This window comes from Hemitrygon akajei, chromosome 7 (genome assembly GCF_048418815.1).
Source record: "Hemitrygon akajei chromosome 7, sHemAka1.3, whole genome shotgun sequence".
Classification (NCBI taxonomy): domain Eukaryota; kingdom Metazoa; phylum Chordata; class Chondrichthyes; order Myliobatiformes; family Dasyatidae; genus Hemitrygon; species Hemitrygon akajei.
In genome coordinates this window covers 25,804,884-25,822,418 of record NC_133130.1, presented here as the reverse complement: position 1 = coordinate 25,822,418, position 17,535 = coordinate 25,804,884, and the positions used below count along the sequence as shown (strand labels likewise).

The following is a 17,535-nucleotide window of genomic DNA, read 5'->3' as shown; positions in this document are numbered from 1 at the left end:
CAGCAAAATGAATGATGCTGTGTGAAAGCATCACCACAAATAGTGAATCACATCAGTCAGTGTTAAACTGCCACTTACAGAGTGACATAATTACACTCCTGACGTAAACCAGATCTTCTTGCACTGATTATGTGTTTTGTGTTCAAGGATTTCAATTTTCCTAAACTTATTTCCACCTTCCCAGTTGTGCTTGATCTACCCTGATGTCAGCTTCTTTGTTGTTAAAAGTGTTACAGGCCCTACAGACCATGGCTTCCATTTTTCCATGTACAACCAGCTTCTCTGATTCTCTTCACAGTAAATTTGAGAATATTAAAACTCTGCTGCTTGTGTCCTAACATATTTCAACTTCTATTTACCTATGTCACATTCGCTTGCTAACTACATTGTCTACTGTGAACTTCAAGCTCTCGTTCTTGTTTTCAAATTGGCTTCCTGTTTCTGTACCTCCTCTGTCCCCGTCAGTCTCTGCATCCCTTTAATTTTGGTTTTCAGCTTATTCTCCAGATACACGTGCTGCCATTTTTCAAGTGCCAAGGTACTCAACTCTTGCGTCTACTCCCTAAAACTCTCTTCTACCTCCATCTCCTCCTTACAAATACTATTGAAAATCAGCCTCTTTGACTATGTGTTAAGTCATTTACCTAATATTGTAGAATTCCAGTTAATTGGGACACATTGGGACCTGTACATTTTGGCTCAATTAAGTGGCACCTCAATGAGCCAAATTTTCATGGAAATAAGTAAAAGATATAATAAAGACAAATTACCATTTAACTGGGTAAAAATGATCAATTTAAATGAAATACAGAACAAATTAGAACAGTACTTTACAGTACTTTAGAACGGATCCTAATAGTTATCGACAGAAGAATTCATCTGCCTTGTTCTTATGATTGACTGTAAATGAACAAAATCAGCATAGACACCTAGTGCTGATAATGGACTGCCTCCATAAATGCTTTAGACGATTACATCCTTCAAATCTCCATTTTCATTTCATTTCAAGATGATTGTTGATATCTTTGGAATTCTTAACTTGTTAGAAAACAAATACATGCAACTGAATCTATTTAAAAACTGGTCGCTGTAAGCACAATGTAGTGTCTAACAACCATGTATGTGCACACGACTGACGCTAGTTAGAAACCACACGGCAGCAGTCTCCTGCCTTCGTCTCCACCAGGATCAGGCTTTTCTTGTCAGGATATCAGAAATGTCCATAAGGCAAGATTATAAGATGTAGGTGCAGAATTAGACCATTCGGCCCATCGAGTCTGCTCCGCCATTTCATCATGGCTGATCCAGTTTTCCTCTCAGCCCCAATCTCCTGCCTTCTCCCTGTATCCCTTCATGCCCTGACCAGTCAAGAATCTATCAAACTCTGCCTTAAATATATGTAAAGGTTTGGCCTCCACGGCTGCCTGTGGTAATGAATGTCTTCCTTCTTCAAAAAACAGGATTTCCCTTCCTCCACTACTGATACTGCCCTCACCTGCATCTTCTTCATTTCCTGAACATCTGCGCTCACCCCATCTTTCCGCTGCCTTGACAGTAATAAGGTTCTTTTGTCCTTATCAACTGCCCCATGAGCCTCCACATCCAACACATCATTCTTCACACCTTCTATCATCTCCAAAGGGATCCTACCACCAAATATGTCCTGATCTCCCCTCATCTCCACTTTTCGCAAGGATTGCTCCTTCCATGATTCCATTCGTCCTTCCACACTGATCCCCCTCCCAGCACTTACCCTGCAAGTGACCAGAGTGCTACACCTGCCCATTCACCTCCTCCCTCATCCCCATTCAGGGCCCCAAACAGTCTTTCCAGGTGATGCAATATTTCGCCTGTGAATCTGCTGGGGTTGTGAATTTGTTTACAGTAAAGTTTACAGTAAGTCTTAAAACAATCACACATCAATGATTTTATTGAACTGAAAAGAGAATTTTCAACTGGTCAGGTAGCATCGATGGCAAAAGAAAGAGTTGTTTCAGGTCAAAAACTCTGTCAGAGTTGATGAAGAGTTTTGGCCTGAAACATTAACTGACTTGCTATGTGTGTCTAAAACTTCCTGTTTTTAACTCAGCCCTGTAGCATTTGCATTTCTTGATTTTAATTTACTGTTAAATTAGAACCGTTTGGACTCGGTTTAGACATGATCCCAGAAACAGCTGCAAGTTCAAGCTCAAACAGTTTAAAAAGCACTTGTGACAGAATGGTAAATGCATAAAGAGGAAGATTTCTGAACTGCTGTTGAAGAAATACACGTTTTGAAATCAGAATCCGATTTATTAAGACTGAGATAAGATGCAATATCATATGTGATGTGTTGACTACCTTTGCTCTATCCACTGCAAAGGGTAGGATCTCCCAGAGGCTACCCATTTCAATTCAACTTCCCATTCTTATTCTGACATGTCTTCACAGAAGCCAAACTCAGGGTGGAGGAGAAGCATCTCCATGTTTTGCTTACGTAGCCTCCAATCTGATGGCATGAGAATACATTTCTCTCCCTCTCTGCTTCTCTCTTTTTCCATTTCCCATTGTGATTCCATTCTCAACCCTTCTCCTCGGCTGCCCATCATCTCCCTCTAGTTCTCCTCCTCCTTTCATTTCTTCCATGGTCCACTGTCCTCTTCTATTAGATTCCTCCTTCTTCATATCTACCCCTTACATCCATCCCCTTCCACCTCCTTACTTCATCTCCCCTCACCCTCACCCGCCAGCTTGCACTCCTTCCCCTCACCCCATCTTCTTATTTGTTTCTTTATTGAGATACAGTGCAGAACAGTCCCTTCCCTCCTTCCGAGCCACACCACCCAGCGATCTCCCGATTTAATCTCAACCTAATCATGGGACAGTTTGCAATGACCAACTAACCTATAACCAGTTCATTTTTGGACTGTGGGAGGAATCTGGAGCACTTGGAGGAAACCCACGCAGTCACGTGGAGACCATAGCAATCTCCTTACAGACAGCGGCATGAATTGGACCCGGGCTGTGTGTACTGCGTTCTTCCTTTTTCCGCCTTCCTTTCCAGACCCGATGAAGGATCCCAGCCTGAAGCATCAGCTGTTTATTACCCTCCATAGATGCTGCCTGACTTTTTGAGCTCCTCCAGCATTTTGTCTGTGATCATCAAAATTTCCAACGTCTACAGAATTTCTTGAGCTTACAGTGTGAAATTTGTTGCTTTGCAGAGTACAGTGCAAAGGCATAAAAATCTACAAGTTAAAAGATAAATATATAGTGCAAAGGAAGGAATAATGCCGTGAGTGTTGGCGTGAGTTTTCCTGACCTTCCCACCGCAGTTTCTTTATGCATTCATACGCTCTGCTGCTCTCCACTCATTCTGCATCCACGTGGCAGCTTTGTTGCAATGACAGTGCCAGACACTTTGCAGAAAGGGATCCCTGCCATGGGACTGCTGCCAAATGGCGCAGCTTAAACCATTTGCTTTTAAGTGCAAAATCCTGAAGAACTCAGTACAATTGGAAGCTTCCACCATGCGGACTGCCTCTTTATTACTCACAAGGGGATCCGGTGAGCTGCCCTCGTTGACATTACTGCATTGTATTGGATGAAATGGTGCAGGAATGGCACGTTTGCAGTAAACTACGAATAATACAGTACTGTGCAAAAGTCTTAAGCACATAGCGAGCCTAAGACTTTTGCACAGTACTGTATTTGGCAATGTGGAGCGGAGAGCGAGTTTGTAAATCTGGCGGGAGCAAAGGACGTTGGCAAGGGGGAGAGTGGAGTACTGCAGGCTGGATGTGGGGCAGGTAGCAGAGAAGGAATGCCAGGACAGGTGTGGATGGGTGCAGATACACCCAGCCCTGAGACACCAGGTTTGATTACAAATAGTTTATTAATCATTACAGAATGTTTCTCTGGTGCTTCCTGCTCCCTTCTCCTTTACCCAAGCACGGGTCCCTTTTCCTTGCCTCATTCCCACTCTCAGTCCACAATGGAGACCCATATCAGAATCAGGTCATGAATTATTTTTTTGTTGCAGCAGTACAGTGCACTACATAGTATTACTACAGTTCTGTGCGTAAGTCTTAGGCATCCTAGCTATATATATGTGTCTAAAACTTTTGCACAGTACTGTATAATACATACTAAACTCATCTCGTTAGAATATGTAATCAAAGCTATTTGAGGGCCTTGTCTGTTCAATACTGTTGAAGTGGAACCAATCTGTATTAGTTCTTAATTTTCTATTGCCTTATTCCTTGTAGAGGCCAATTTTAAATGAAAGTAATCTGAAAAAATAAATTTTGTTGGAATTAACTTATTAATTAAATGTCAATTGTTCTCCGTCACAGCAATTTCAAATTCCTGTGAGTCCACAGCTCCCTCTGGCCATCAACTAAACTAATGCTGCTGATTCTCAAGGTTGCTCTTTTGTTGCACAGAAGTAATTACTCTGGGTCATTAAGGATGTGTAGAAATATTTGCTGTGTCTTTGAATTTTAAACTTAATTCCAGTTCTGACTGGGATTTTGAACCTTCAGTCCAACAAGTTACTAAGTCACCTTTTCCAACCTGTTGCAGCCTTCAACTGCCTTCAGCTTCCTTTTACCACGAAAGTAAATCCTACTGTTTATTGTGACCATGTTTTTTACCAGGGCGAGACTGACCATTGTAATATCTTACCTGCAGATGTCGATGAATGCACAAATGATAAACCGTGCGGCAGTCACGGCTTCTGTGAAAACATAGCTGGATCCTACCGCTGCCTCTGTGACCAGGGCTTTAAGGATCAAATGAACGGGGACGGGTGTACCGGTGAGTGCCTAATCTTTTTCATGGGATGCTTTTATCAGACTTAGAATAAACTACAACTCCCGTGCAGGGGAGATCATACCTCACTCACTTCTTTGTGGAGATAACCAAGGAGAACGGTGAAGGCAAGGTGTTAGATGTTGTCCTAATAGACTTTACTAAGTCTTTTGACAAGATTCCATATTGTAGGGTGCTCTTGAAGGCTAAGACACAAGGGAAACAAGGATTGTAGGTGAACTGAATTCAGAATCAGTCAGGATCAGTTTTTTTTTATCACTGGTAGATATCATGAAATTTTTTGGCTTTGTGTCAGCTGTATAATGCAATATGTAATACTAGGAAAAAATCTGAATTGTGGTAAGTATATATAAATACCTGTAGTTAAATTAGTTAAGTAGTGCACAAATAGAAATAAAAAAGCAGTGAGGTAGTGTTCATGGGTTCAGTGTCCGTTCAGAAATCAGATGGCAGAGGGGAAGAAGCTGTTCCTGAATTGTTGAGTGTGTGCCTTCAGGCTTCTGTACCTCCTTCCTGATGGTAGCAATGATAACAAGGCATGACCTGGTTGATGGGGGTCCTTAATGACGGATACCTCCTTTTTGAGGCATCACTCCTTGAAAGTGACCTGAATACTACGAGGCTAGTGCCCATGATGGAGCTAAGTTTACAACTTATATTGATCCTCTGCAGTAGCCCCCTCACCCTCCCCACACCAGACCAAAATTGCTTGAGTGATGAGTGGTAGAGGGACGTGATGGATGGATGCTTTATTGACTAGAAATCTGTAACACATTGTGAGGAGATAGTTGTTTGCAAAATATATTTTGGATGGAGTCATTTATGTTGAGAGTATAGGACCATAGCGTAATGCAGCCTGGAAGCAGGCCCTTCGGCCCGATTCATCCATACTTACCAAGATATCCAGGTAAGTTCAGAATCAGAATCATTTTATTGCCAGTATGTGAAACGTACCAGAATTGATTGTGGTTCCATGCCAGGCGTAAAGCACAGGACAATACCATAACAGACGACACAATAATAACCAGCAATTTACAAGACAACAGTGCAAACAGCCATGAGCAATCAACAATTAGCAGGACGGTCACTTGTGCAAACATCAATAATAGAACATAGAACAATACAGCACAGTACAAGCCCTACAGCCCACAATGTTGTGCCGACCCTTAAACCCTTCCTCCCATATAACCCCACCTTAAATTCCTCCATATACCTGTCTAGTATCGCTTAAATTTCAGTGTATCTGCCTCCACCACAGACTCAGGCAGTGCATTCCATGCACCGACCATTCTGAGTAAAAAACCTTCCTCTAATATCCCCTTTGAACTTCCCACCCCTTAGCTTAAAGCCATGCCCTCTTGTATTGAGCAGTGGTGCCCTGGGGAAGAGGCGCTGGCTGTCCACTCGATTTCCTCTTAATATCTTATATACCTCTATCATGTCTCCTCTCATCCTCCTTCTCTCCAGAGAGTAAAGCCCTAGCTCCCTTAATTTCTGATCATAATGCATACTCTCTAAACCAGGCAGCATCCTGGTCAATCTCCTCTGTACCCTTTCCAATGCTTCCACATCCTTCCTATAGTGAGGCGACCAGAACTGGACACAGTACTCCAACTGTAGCATAATCAAACTTAAGTAAGTGTGAACATATGAACAGACTCAATAGTTATCAACAGAAGGAGAGCACGAAAGATCATGTAACAGTTGTTGTGCAGGGACGGTTAGGGTATTACACCTGAGTGAGTTTTGTTGAGATGCTGGATAGCTACAGGAAAGAAGCTTTAGAGATGACGCTTAGGCCTGGTGGTGATGGACTTGCAACGTCTCCCGGATGGCAACTTGGTGAGTAGGTGACTGCTAGGGTGGGTGGAGTCAGCAGTAATTTTTTCAGCTCTGGCAATGAACAGGACTTTTAATGTCAGTAGCTGAATCTCTAGTGATCTTCTCTGTTGAAAAGACCACTCACTGCAACCTGGACTTGGAGAAAGAGGAGGTGGCTGGAAACCAAATGGTGATAGAGCTGGTCACGACACTCAATGATAGCTGAATAAAAATTGATCAGAATGTACCTTGAGTTATTAAATTTCCTGAACTGGATTAGAAAGAACAATCTCTGCTGTGTTTTTCAAGTTAGTCCTGATAAGGGGTCTCAGTCTGAAACATCAACAGTTTATTACACTTCATAGATGTTGCCTGACTTTTTGAGTTCCTCCAGAATTTTGTGTGTGTTACTCATGTAAAGTAGTCCCATTTGCCTTCACTTGGCTGATTAACCTTTACATAGAACATAGAAAGCTACAGCTCATTACAGGCCCTTCAGCCCACAATGTTGTGCTGACCATGTAACTTACTCTCGAGACTACCTAGAATTACCCTACTGCATAGCCCTCTATTTTTCTAAGCTCCATGTACCTATCCATGAGTCTCTTAAAAGACCCGATTGTATCCACCTCTACCACCGTCGCTGGCTGTGCATTCCATGCGCTCACCACTCTCTGTGTGAAAACACTAACCTGATATACCCCTTGTACCTATTTTGAAGCACCTTAAAACTATGCCCCCTTGTGCTAGCCATTTCAGCCTGGGAAAAAGCCTCTGACTATCTACATGATCAGTGCCTCTCATCATCCTATACACCTCTATCAGGTCACCTCGCATCCTCCGTCACTTCAAGGAGAAAAGGCCGTTGCTATCCATTACTTTACTATCCATGTATAGTACCTCCTACACATTGTTATTGTGTTAACCTCAACCACTTCCTTGGGCAGCTGATTATGTATAAGCAGCACCCTTTGTGTGAAAAATGACCCTACAGGTATGATTTAAAATCTTTCCCCTCTTACCGTAAGCCTTTGCCCTTCGGTTTCGATTCCTTTTATCTGGGGGTGGGGAGATAAGCCGTCTGCATTCTCCCTATCTATGCCCCACATGATTTTATACACCTCTATAAAGTCAACCCTCAGGAACAAAGTCCTAGTCTACCAAACCTATCTCTACAACGCAGCCGCCACTGGCAACATTCTCGTTAATCTTCTTTGCACCCTCTCCAGCTTATTGACTTCTTTCCTCTAACAGACTAAACCAAAACCATGCACAATAATTCAGTGCAGTCTCACAAAAAATATAATTTTCCAACCCCGACTGATGAAGGCCAGTATGCCAAACTTCACTACTCTGCTTCTGATGCCACTTTAAGGGAGCCAGTACTTGTACTGTTAGGTCCCTCTGTTCTACAAGCCCCAAGACTGTGAAAAGTCAAATTTCCCAGAATGCAGTATCTCCCACTTATTGAACATCATGTTCCATTTTCAGCCCAGTTGCCTAGTTTATCAAGATTTATCATATAATTTCTCACTGTCTTTGGGACCACTTACTTTAGTATCATCTACAAACTTACCAACCACCCTTGTCCATTCTCATCCAAGATCAACAATAAGAGGAGGCAGTCGAGGCAGATACTATTTCAAAGTTTACAAGGTGGTTGAACAGGTACTTGGATCAGGAAGGAGGAGAGGGACCCAGGCCTCATGTAGGCATATGGGATTAGCGTGGGTACTGTAGGCGTTGCAGATGGCAATGGATGCAGTGAGCTTACGTTTTTATGACAACCTGATGTGGAAGGGAAGCAAGTTACAGTGAGAATGGACGCAAAGGATGGCTAGGTATGGCCAGAAGCCTGGAGCAGAGAGAAAATCACACAATGAGGAAAGGTTATATCTTGTTCGCATGGCTTGTGATATTTTTTCTTTATTACAGACAGACAGACAGACATACTTTATTGATCCCGAGGGAAATTGGGTTTCGTTACAGTCGCACCAACCAAGAATAGTGAAGAAATATAGCAATATAAAACCATAAATAATTAAATAATAATAAGTTAATCATGCCAAGTGGAAATAAGTCCAGGACCAGCCTATTGGCTCAGGGTGTCTGACACTCCGAGGGAGGAATTGTGAAGTTTGATGGCCACAGGTAGGAATGACTTCCTGTGACGCTCAGTGTTACATCTCGGTGGAATGAGTCTCTGGCTGAATGTACTCCTGTGCCTAACCAGTACACTATGGAGTGGATGGGAGTCATTGTCCAAGATGGCATACAACTTGGACAGCATCCTCTTTTCAGACACCACTGTCAGAGAGTCCAGTTCCACCCCCACAACATCACTGGCCTTACGAATGAGTTTGTTGATTCTGTTGGTGTCTGCTACCCTCAGCCTGCTGCCCCTGCTCACAACAGCAAACATGATAGCACTGGCCACCACAGCCTCGTAGAACATCCTTAGCATCGTCCGGCAGATGTTAAAGTCTCCTCAGGAAATAGAGACGGCTCTGACCCTTCTTGTAGACAGACAGCCTCAGTGTTCTTTGACCAGTCCAGATACCATTATGAGATGGTAGAGGATTTCTTCAATTTTGTTCCTGCTCTGTGCCTCTGCTTCTCTCATAAGATGGTCATAGCTAACTCTGCAAATGAAAATATAGAAATTAACAGTCACCAGTATAAATACTCAAAGATCTTAAGCACATCAACAGGTACATTTAATGTCAGAGAAATGCATACAATGTACATCCTGAAATTCTTTTTCTTTGCAAACATCCACGAAAACAGAGGAGTGCCCCAAAGAATGAATGACATTTAAGTGTCAGAACCCCAAACCCTCTCCAGCTCCCCCCCCACACATAAGCAGCAGCAAAGCAACAACCCCCCTCCCCGCCAGCAAAAATGTATCTGCACCCCCATCCGAGCACTCAAGCGTGCGGCAAAGCATCGATAAAGACACAGACTTGCAGTACCCCGAGACGACTCGTTCACCTGGTAATTCGACATACCACAGGCTCTCTCCCTCCCTAATAAGGGAAAAAGAGGTGTCCCCATTTCACAGCGAGAGAGGAGACATAACAAAACAACTCATTAATTTATCGTGTTAAAAATCTGTTGCGTCGCTTTTCCCAAGCTCTGTGGGCAACGAACTCGGGTCTCTGGGCGCACAGACAGCGGCCAACTTGCTGCTTTCGAACTTCCGTCTCCCACAACACACCAGGCGCCGGCACCGGCCTTGAATCCGCCCACCTCCAGAGCCACGAAAATCGGGCACCCTGAAGGCGCGCTAGTCTTCCAGGCCGCATCCTTGGCATATCGAAAAATGGCTGGTCGTGAGGCCCTGAGAGCAGGTCCCATTCCCGCGAAGAATCGAAGTCAGCGTGTAACTCCAGGTCAGGGTCTTCAAAAGAACCCTGATAAGGAAAATAAAAGATAGTAAAGATAGAAATAGAACTGTTCCCAAAGATGCAAGCAGGGAGTCTCCATTAGGCACCATCATCCTAAGCTCTGCTTCTTCGGGTTACCTGAAGAAAATTGAAAGAGGCTTGAATAAGATAAATCTCTAAAGGTCATTACAATGTTATGGGCAAGCGCAGAATGTAATTAAATTCCAATATAATAGTGACCATTGTAATCAGGACTGAAAACAAGGGGCGAGTATAGTCACAGACGGCTCTGGCGAGACCACCAGTGCACTGTGAATGGTTCTGGAAACCGCACCTAAGTGGAGAATGCAGTGTAGATCTGTGGAGATGATAGATGGCTAAAGTTACTCAAACTAGGGTTGTCTTCTGTGGAATGTGGAAGATTAAGGGGCAAATTGATTGCCACTTTCCGGATAAGAAGGGAAACAGTTGAAGTACGTGGGGAGCACTGTTTCATTTTGGACAGGAGTCAAGGACTAGGGAGGCAGGGTCTCAAAACTAGAGCTGTCTCTTTCAAGAGTATGTATTTTTTTAAAAGCATGTCTCGTGTGACTGCACTTCTTGTTCAGGCATGAATTCAGGCTGCTACTGAGATGATCCGTTTGCCCGGGCAGCCGGTTTGCGGCACAGGTGGTCTCCCAACCAAACACTAAGCAGATATGAGTCAGATACTGGCCAGGAGCATAGTTAGCACCTGTCCAACCTTGCTAAATAATGTTAAGAAGCAGTTCACGTGCAGAGGGTCTATACATTTGGCATTCTTTTCACAAAGGGTAATTGATGTTAATTTTAAATATGAAGTCAGTGAGCCTGTCCAGTGTTCACATCGTTTCTCCACAGTTCCTGGTCCAGGTAACCTTTCTTCGTCGTCTGCCTTTGCAGTGTCATTGCTCAGCCCCAGAAGACAGAACCAGGCATTCCTATAGATCACGGCCAGTGGGATTCTTGACAGATTTTCATTCCAACACAAGACTGTTGGTGGGGGGGGGGATGGGAATGAGAAACATTTGTATCTTGGCATTCATGCCAGCTAGGTCAAGATCCAATCATTCCTTTTAGAGTGTAGTTTTTGGAAAATTGTGAAAAGGGGAAGGGTTTTCAGAATTATATTGGGCTTGGCAAGGGGGATTGGAAACACTTAGTGAAGTATAGCGATCTTAAAAAGCCGTCTTAAGTCTACAGTAATTGAATACTTTAGTGGAGAGAAAAGAACCTGCTTATTAAACATGAAGTGGGTGTTAATTTGTATCTCGCTGCAGCTGCTGCTACAGCTCGTCAAATGAAATTTACTTCCTGACATTTATGAAGCAGAATTAATCCAATATGAAAGCTGAATTTATTTGTTAAAAAAACAAAAGGGAAGAAAATGTAAATCTGCAGGATAAAACTCAAGTCTGGAACTCAAGTCTGCTGAGAACCGGGTGACCACAAAATACCTACAGCCGGATATACTGTCTGGTGTCTGATATGCGCACGCTGCGTGGTTTGATAAAATACCTCCTCAAGCAAAACGCACTTTAGACATTTGGCGTGTTGTGCAGACTGTTAAAGAAAAAAATTGCTTTCACTGGCTAAATGCTTCTCATTCTGTCAAGCTGTGTATATCTCAAGTGTGAAATCCCAGTGCTCCAATTACATCCTGCAACACTGTATAACAGGCTGTCCATCATTTTGTTGCCCGGGTGTCACTTCACAAGCTACAGTCTCCGGTCAGAGTGACTAAAGTGCCCACATTGTGTCATCAAGGTACACGTCGAAGCTGGGGCTTCCTTCGGGGAAGCTCAGGGCCCCTGCCCTGCACTGAGCTGTCACAGAGCATCATCTCTCAAGTAAATAAAGTGACTGAGGTCAGAGGTGGTTTCAAAGACAGAAAGCACCTACCTCAAGAAGCACCAGACCGACTGAGAGGGTCAGAGAAAAGGAGGAAATTCTTTCACAGCTGTTGAGTTTGTTTGCAAAAAGTTATGCCTGAACTTTCCCAATACTAGGCAGGCGAGCTTTAAATGCAGAAATAGATTAATATAGTCTTAGCAACTGTAGGTTAAAAGAAGCATTTCACATGGAAGTTATTTTTCAACAGTAATATGCACAATTATGCATAATTTCCTCGTTAATACAATTTCATTTGGTATTCTGTCACAATGTTATCATTACACTTATTTCCCACTCCTTCCTTATTGGCCCTTGCTCTTCTTTTGGAAGTTTAGCTCCATTGGCTGACATCCAGGGGTGCTTTGATTGAACTTTTCAAGTTGCTAAGATCTACTGTAGGGGAACAATTCCGCTGGCTCTAGTCAGAAGTGGTAGGAACTTGGAATTCTTGTTTGAAAATACCAGGCTCATGTTTGGTCAGTCGTTCATTTTAAATTGGATAACGATAGTTTATAAAGGGATTAGGGGATGGAAGTAGAGGAGCAGAGAAAGGCAAGGAATTAGGTTAGATCAGTGGTTCCCAACCTTTTTTTGGCCATGCCCCACCTAATCACCTCTAAAATCCTGATGCCCCCTGTGGTGATATATAATTCTTATTATTCAAAAAGTGAACTCCTATTCACCTGGAGGAAGCCTAAAAGACCATTAACTTGGTTTAAACAAGCTTCCAAAGAACATGGCATTCATGAAAGAGAAAAATAAAAGAACCAAAGGACTGTTAAAGTTCTGAGGAAGAAATTACTAAGAAATTGTAAAAAAAAAAGAACATTAAGTGATATTAAAATAATAATAATAATAAATAAATAAAACAATGCCGATTCGTTTCTACGGCATACAAAGACAGATACACCGTTTAAAAGAGATGACGCAATGTACACACCTTCACACCACCAAGAACCGAAAGCTACTGCAAAAAGCAGCATTGGCGCGACCTCGTACGAGTTTCTTACGCGTTTGGACTTGTTCATTCGTTCCTTCCTACATCAGTCAATTCATTAATTTAATTATGAAAGCCATTTGATGGTTGTAATGATGGTGATACACTATATATACAGTACATACGCAATTACACATGTACATACACACAAGTATCTTTATGTATGCATACTGTATATACACATATGTATTAACTCGCACACACACTCATACTCACACAGACTTACTAGAAAAAAATCACTGTTAATAACTCATTCTCGAATTGCCCCCCTTAAAATCAAATTACCCCCCTGTGGGGCGTACGCCCCACGTTGGGAACCACTGGGTTAGATCAACCATCCTTGTGAATACAGTCTCTGGGGTTAAATAGCCTATTGCTGCTCTGCTGCTTTGAGCTTCCTCCAATTGGCCTGAAGCTTTATGATACCAGAGTACTTAGTCAGCAAGACCAAGGAACTGATTATAGACCAGGAGAGGGAAACCAGAGATCCATGAGCCAATCCTCATCGGAGCATCAGAGGTGGAGAGGGTTAGCAAATTCCTGGGTGTTACTATTTCAGAGGAGCTATCCTGGAACCAGCACGTAAATGTAATTGTGAAGAAAGCACAGCAGTGCCTCTACTTCCTTAGGAGTCTGCAGAGATTCATCATGACATCTAAAACTTAGACAAACTTGTATAACTGTGTAGTGGAGAGTGTATTGACTGGCTGTATCACAGCGTGTATATAGAAACACCAATGCCTTTGAATGGAAAATCGTACAATAGATAGTGGATTTGGCCCAGTTCATCATGGGTAAAGCCTTTCCAACCATTGAGCACATCTACATGAAATGCTGTCATTGGAAAGCAGCATCCATCATCAGAGATCCCCACCTCTCAAATCTTGCTGTCTTCTCACTGCTGCCATCAGGTAGAAGGCACACGAGCCTCAGGACTCTCACCACCAGGTTCAGGAACAGTTACTACACCATAACCATCAGGCACTTGAATAAAAGGGGATAACTGCACTCACTTGCTCTATCATTGAAATGTTCCCAAAACCAATGATCTCACTTTAAGGAATCTTTTTCTCATTATCTCATGTTCTCGTTATTTATTGCTATTTATTTATATTTGCATTTGCAGTTTGTTGTCTTCTGCACTCTGGTTGATCTTTCATTGACTCTGTTATAGTTACTATTTGATGGATTTCCTGAGTACGCCCGCAGGAAGATGAATCTCAGAGATGTATATGGTGACATATTTGTACTTTGATAATAAAATTAACTTTGAACTTTGAACTTTAAAGTGGTATCAGTCCATATCAGTCTCTGTGCTGCATGTGACTTCAGAAGCAGTGTAATAGAACCTTCCATGGATAGTTCAAACTTTAATATCAAGCTCAAAATAGCTTATTTATTGCTGTTTGTAAACCAAAATTAGATGAGCTTATTGATATAATTTTACAATCTGAAGATCTTGTGCTGATAGCTGCTGGTTTTGGAACAATATGGCCTCCTGGGTGACAATAGCATTTAAAGAAAAATAAGTGTACTCCAGCATGTGATGAAGTGGAATAAATAGCAGTGCATCTGTTTAAGCTCAGCATTTATTCACATTTCTGCGAGCAATTCCTTTTGTATTTTTCCCACTCATCTCTACCTCCAGTGTTACCTTCTGCACTGTGACTGAAGGGGAGAAAGGTGCTTTATCTCCATCTGTCAGACAGCGTCACTAGAAGGAGCACAGAAGCAATGCGCTTTCTTTCTGCACTTCATGTGAAGATGATGCCTCCCACCCCACCATTTGCCTGATTAATGGTCATGAGTAACATGGGCATATGAAGTGAAAAAAAAATTGGGTTACACTACAACTAACTCATTTGCAGGGTTTGGGGAAAAGAGCATTTGAAAGGGATAGATGGGATTGCACTGCTAGGTGCTGGTAGTGGCCTTTGTGGCAGAGTAATGTTGTTTGATTTTTAAAATATTCCAGGTGCTTATCTCCATTACTTAATGGACATATTGACCTAGAGCAGGGGTTCCCAACCTCTTCTATGCCATCAACCTCTACCATTAATTAAGTGGCCCAGGAAGCCCTGAACAGCAGGGTACTGGAACAGCAGTGAGGGCTGTCTGTGAAACTGGTGGCAGTGGGAGAGGGGGATTGAGATGAAGTGCCCCTTAAATACTGCAAAGCAGCCAAACTTCTGCCCCTCATGGAACTTGGGAACAGATCTGCCCCATACTCAGTTAACATGGTCACTGCAATATTTTCCAGATATAAATGAATGTGAAATACTCGGGAACGTGTGTGGAGAGGCTCTCTGTGAAAACGTGGAAGGCTCATTCCTCTGCGTCTGTACTGACGATATGCAGGAATTTAACCCGATGACAGGGGAGTGCCGTTTCCCTGACCCTCCAGGTATGGAGAATGAAGTAACCTTATCTTCTTTGTGGTACATTCTTTGGGAAATAGAAGGAACAAACATAAGTGGAAACATTTGGAAAAATTGTTTTTGGATTTGTGTTCTACATGTTAACACCTAGCCCAGACTGTAATATATGGTTTCACTGCACTTAATAATAGCTGAAATATTGTTATGGATAGTTACCCCAGACTTGATTTGAAAGTGGAGTGAACATATTTTACTTCTGTTCTGTTGGCACTGAAGCAGCTTTTGCAATAACAGTAAAGCTATTACAGTAGACACACATTTCTGAAGTGTGCCTTGGAGAATGACAATGGTATCATTTTGCAAAAGTGTGAAGGATATCTCCAGCTTTTTTACACAATGGAATTCTTGTTTGGCCGTGAAGTGGAATGGCTCCAAATTTTGTTTCCTGTCGTACCAGCTGAGGTTCCAAAAGTGTTGCGATATTTTTACAAATTTAATCTCTGGCTCCTGCTAATCGATCATGATGGAATAGACTCAATGGGCTGAATGGCCTAATTCTGCTCTATGTCTTATGGTCTTATGGATTTGGTATTCTTCTTCATCTTCAGATGAAGCTTAAGGCTTTTCTCCTCTTCTTGGTATCTTCAATCTCTCCTCAGTGTATGTACTGTGAGTTCAGTCTTCACTTACTGTCTGTGCAACACTCCCTGCAATAGCCAATAACTAAAATTAAATTGTAAGTAGGTGCTACTCGCTTTCATGGTTAGAGACGTAGAGTCGTAGAGCGATACAGCAGCACCTCACACTTGTCTGCATTAAATTACATCTGCCATTTTTCCAGCTGGTCTAGATCTTACTGCTCACTACAACCTCAGTCTGGTGTTAACCACAAATTTACTGATCCAGTTAACCACATTATCATCCAGAGTGTTGAGATTGATGACAAAGAACAATGGGCCCAGAACTGATTGCTGTGGCACACCGCTAGTCACTGGCCTCCAGTCAGAGAGGCAACCATCTACTTTCACTCTCTTTCTTCTCCCACAAAGCTAATTTTGAATCAAATTTACAGCCTCATTTGGAATGCCAAGTGACTGAACCTCGTTGATCAGGGCCTTGTCAAATGCCTTGCCAATGTCCATCTAGACATTATCCATTGTCCTTTATTGATTTTCTTGGTAGCCTCCATAAAAAACTCTATAACATTGTTTAGGCATGATGTACCACACGAAAAGCCATGTTAACTATTCCTAATCAACCTCTGTCTATTCAAATACTTGTATATCTGCTCACCAGCCTCTTACTTCCCAGTTTATTTTTAGAGCCCTTCTTAAACAGCAGAACAATTTTAAGACCATAACACCATAAGACATAGGAACAGAATTAGGCCATTCAGCCCATTGAGTCTGCTTCACCATTCCATCATGGCTGAGCCTGGATCTCACTCAACCCCATATACCTGCCTTCTCGTCATATCCTTTGATGCCCTGACCAATTACGAAACTATCAACTTCCACCTTAAAATATAACCACGTACCTGGCCTCTGTCCCAGAGCATTCCACTACTCTCTGGCTACATAAAAAAAATTCTCCTTTCCTCTGTTCTAAAAGGTCAGCCCTGATTGTTGAGGTTGAGCCCTCTAGTTCTGGATACCCTCCACTATAGGAATCATCCTCTCCACATCCACCTTACCCTCTAAATATTCAATAGGTTTCAATGAGATATGCCCACATTCTTCTAAATTCCCGTAAGTACAGTCCCAAAGCTGCCAAACGCTTCTCATATGTTAACCCCTTCGTTCCCGGAATCATCCTCATGAACCTCCTCTGGGCTCTCTCCAATGACAACACATCCTTTCTGAGATATAGGGTCAAAAACTGTTGACAATACTCCACGTGCGGCATGACTAGTGTCTTATAAAGCCTAAGCATTTTCTCCTTTTGTATTCTATTCCCCTTGATATAAATGCCAATATCACATTTGCCTTCTTTACCACAGACTCAACCTGTAAATTAACATTCTGGGTGTCTTGCACAGTAAGTCCTAAATCCCTTTGCACCTCTGATGTTTGAATTTTCTCTCCATTTAGATAATAGTCTGCATTTTTGTTCCTTTTACCAAAATGTATTATCATACATTTCCCAACACTGTATTGCATCTGCCATGTTTTTGCCCATTCTTCCAATTTGTCTCAGTCCATCTACATTTGGATTGCTTCCTCAGTTCTGC

General features: G+C 42.4%; 1 protein-coding gene across 4 annotated transcripts in view; it reads left to right on the top strand.

Moving 5' to 3' along the window:
- The window catches only part of ltbp1 (latent transforming growth factor beta binding protein 1), a 417,603-nt gene that overhangs the window by 316,638 nt on the left and 83,430 nt on the right, over window positions 1-17,535 (top strand). For all 4 annotated transcript variants that reach the window (XM_073050519.1, XM_073050520.1, XM_073050518.1 and 1 more), the window contains 2 exons: window positions 4,672-4,797; window positions 15,188-15,331. In XM_073050519.1, the coding sequence (XP_072906620.1) occupies window positions 4,672-4,797; window positions 15,188-15,331 (270 nt within the window). The remainder of the gene's footprint in view (window positions 1-4,671; window positions 4,798-15,187; window positions 15,332-17,535) is intronic.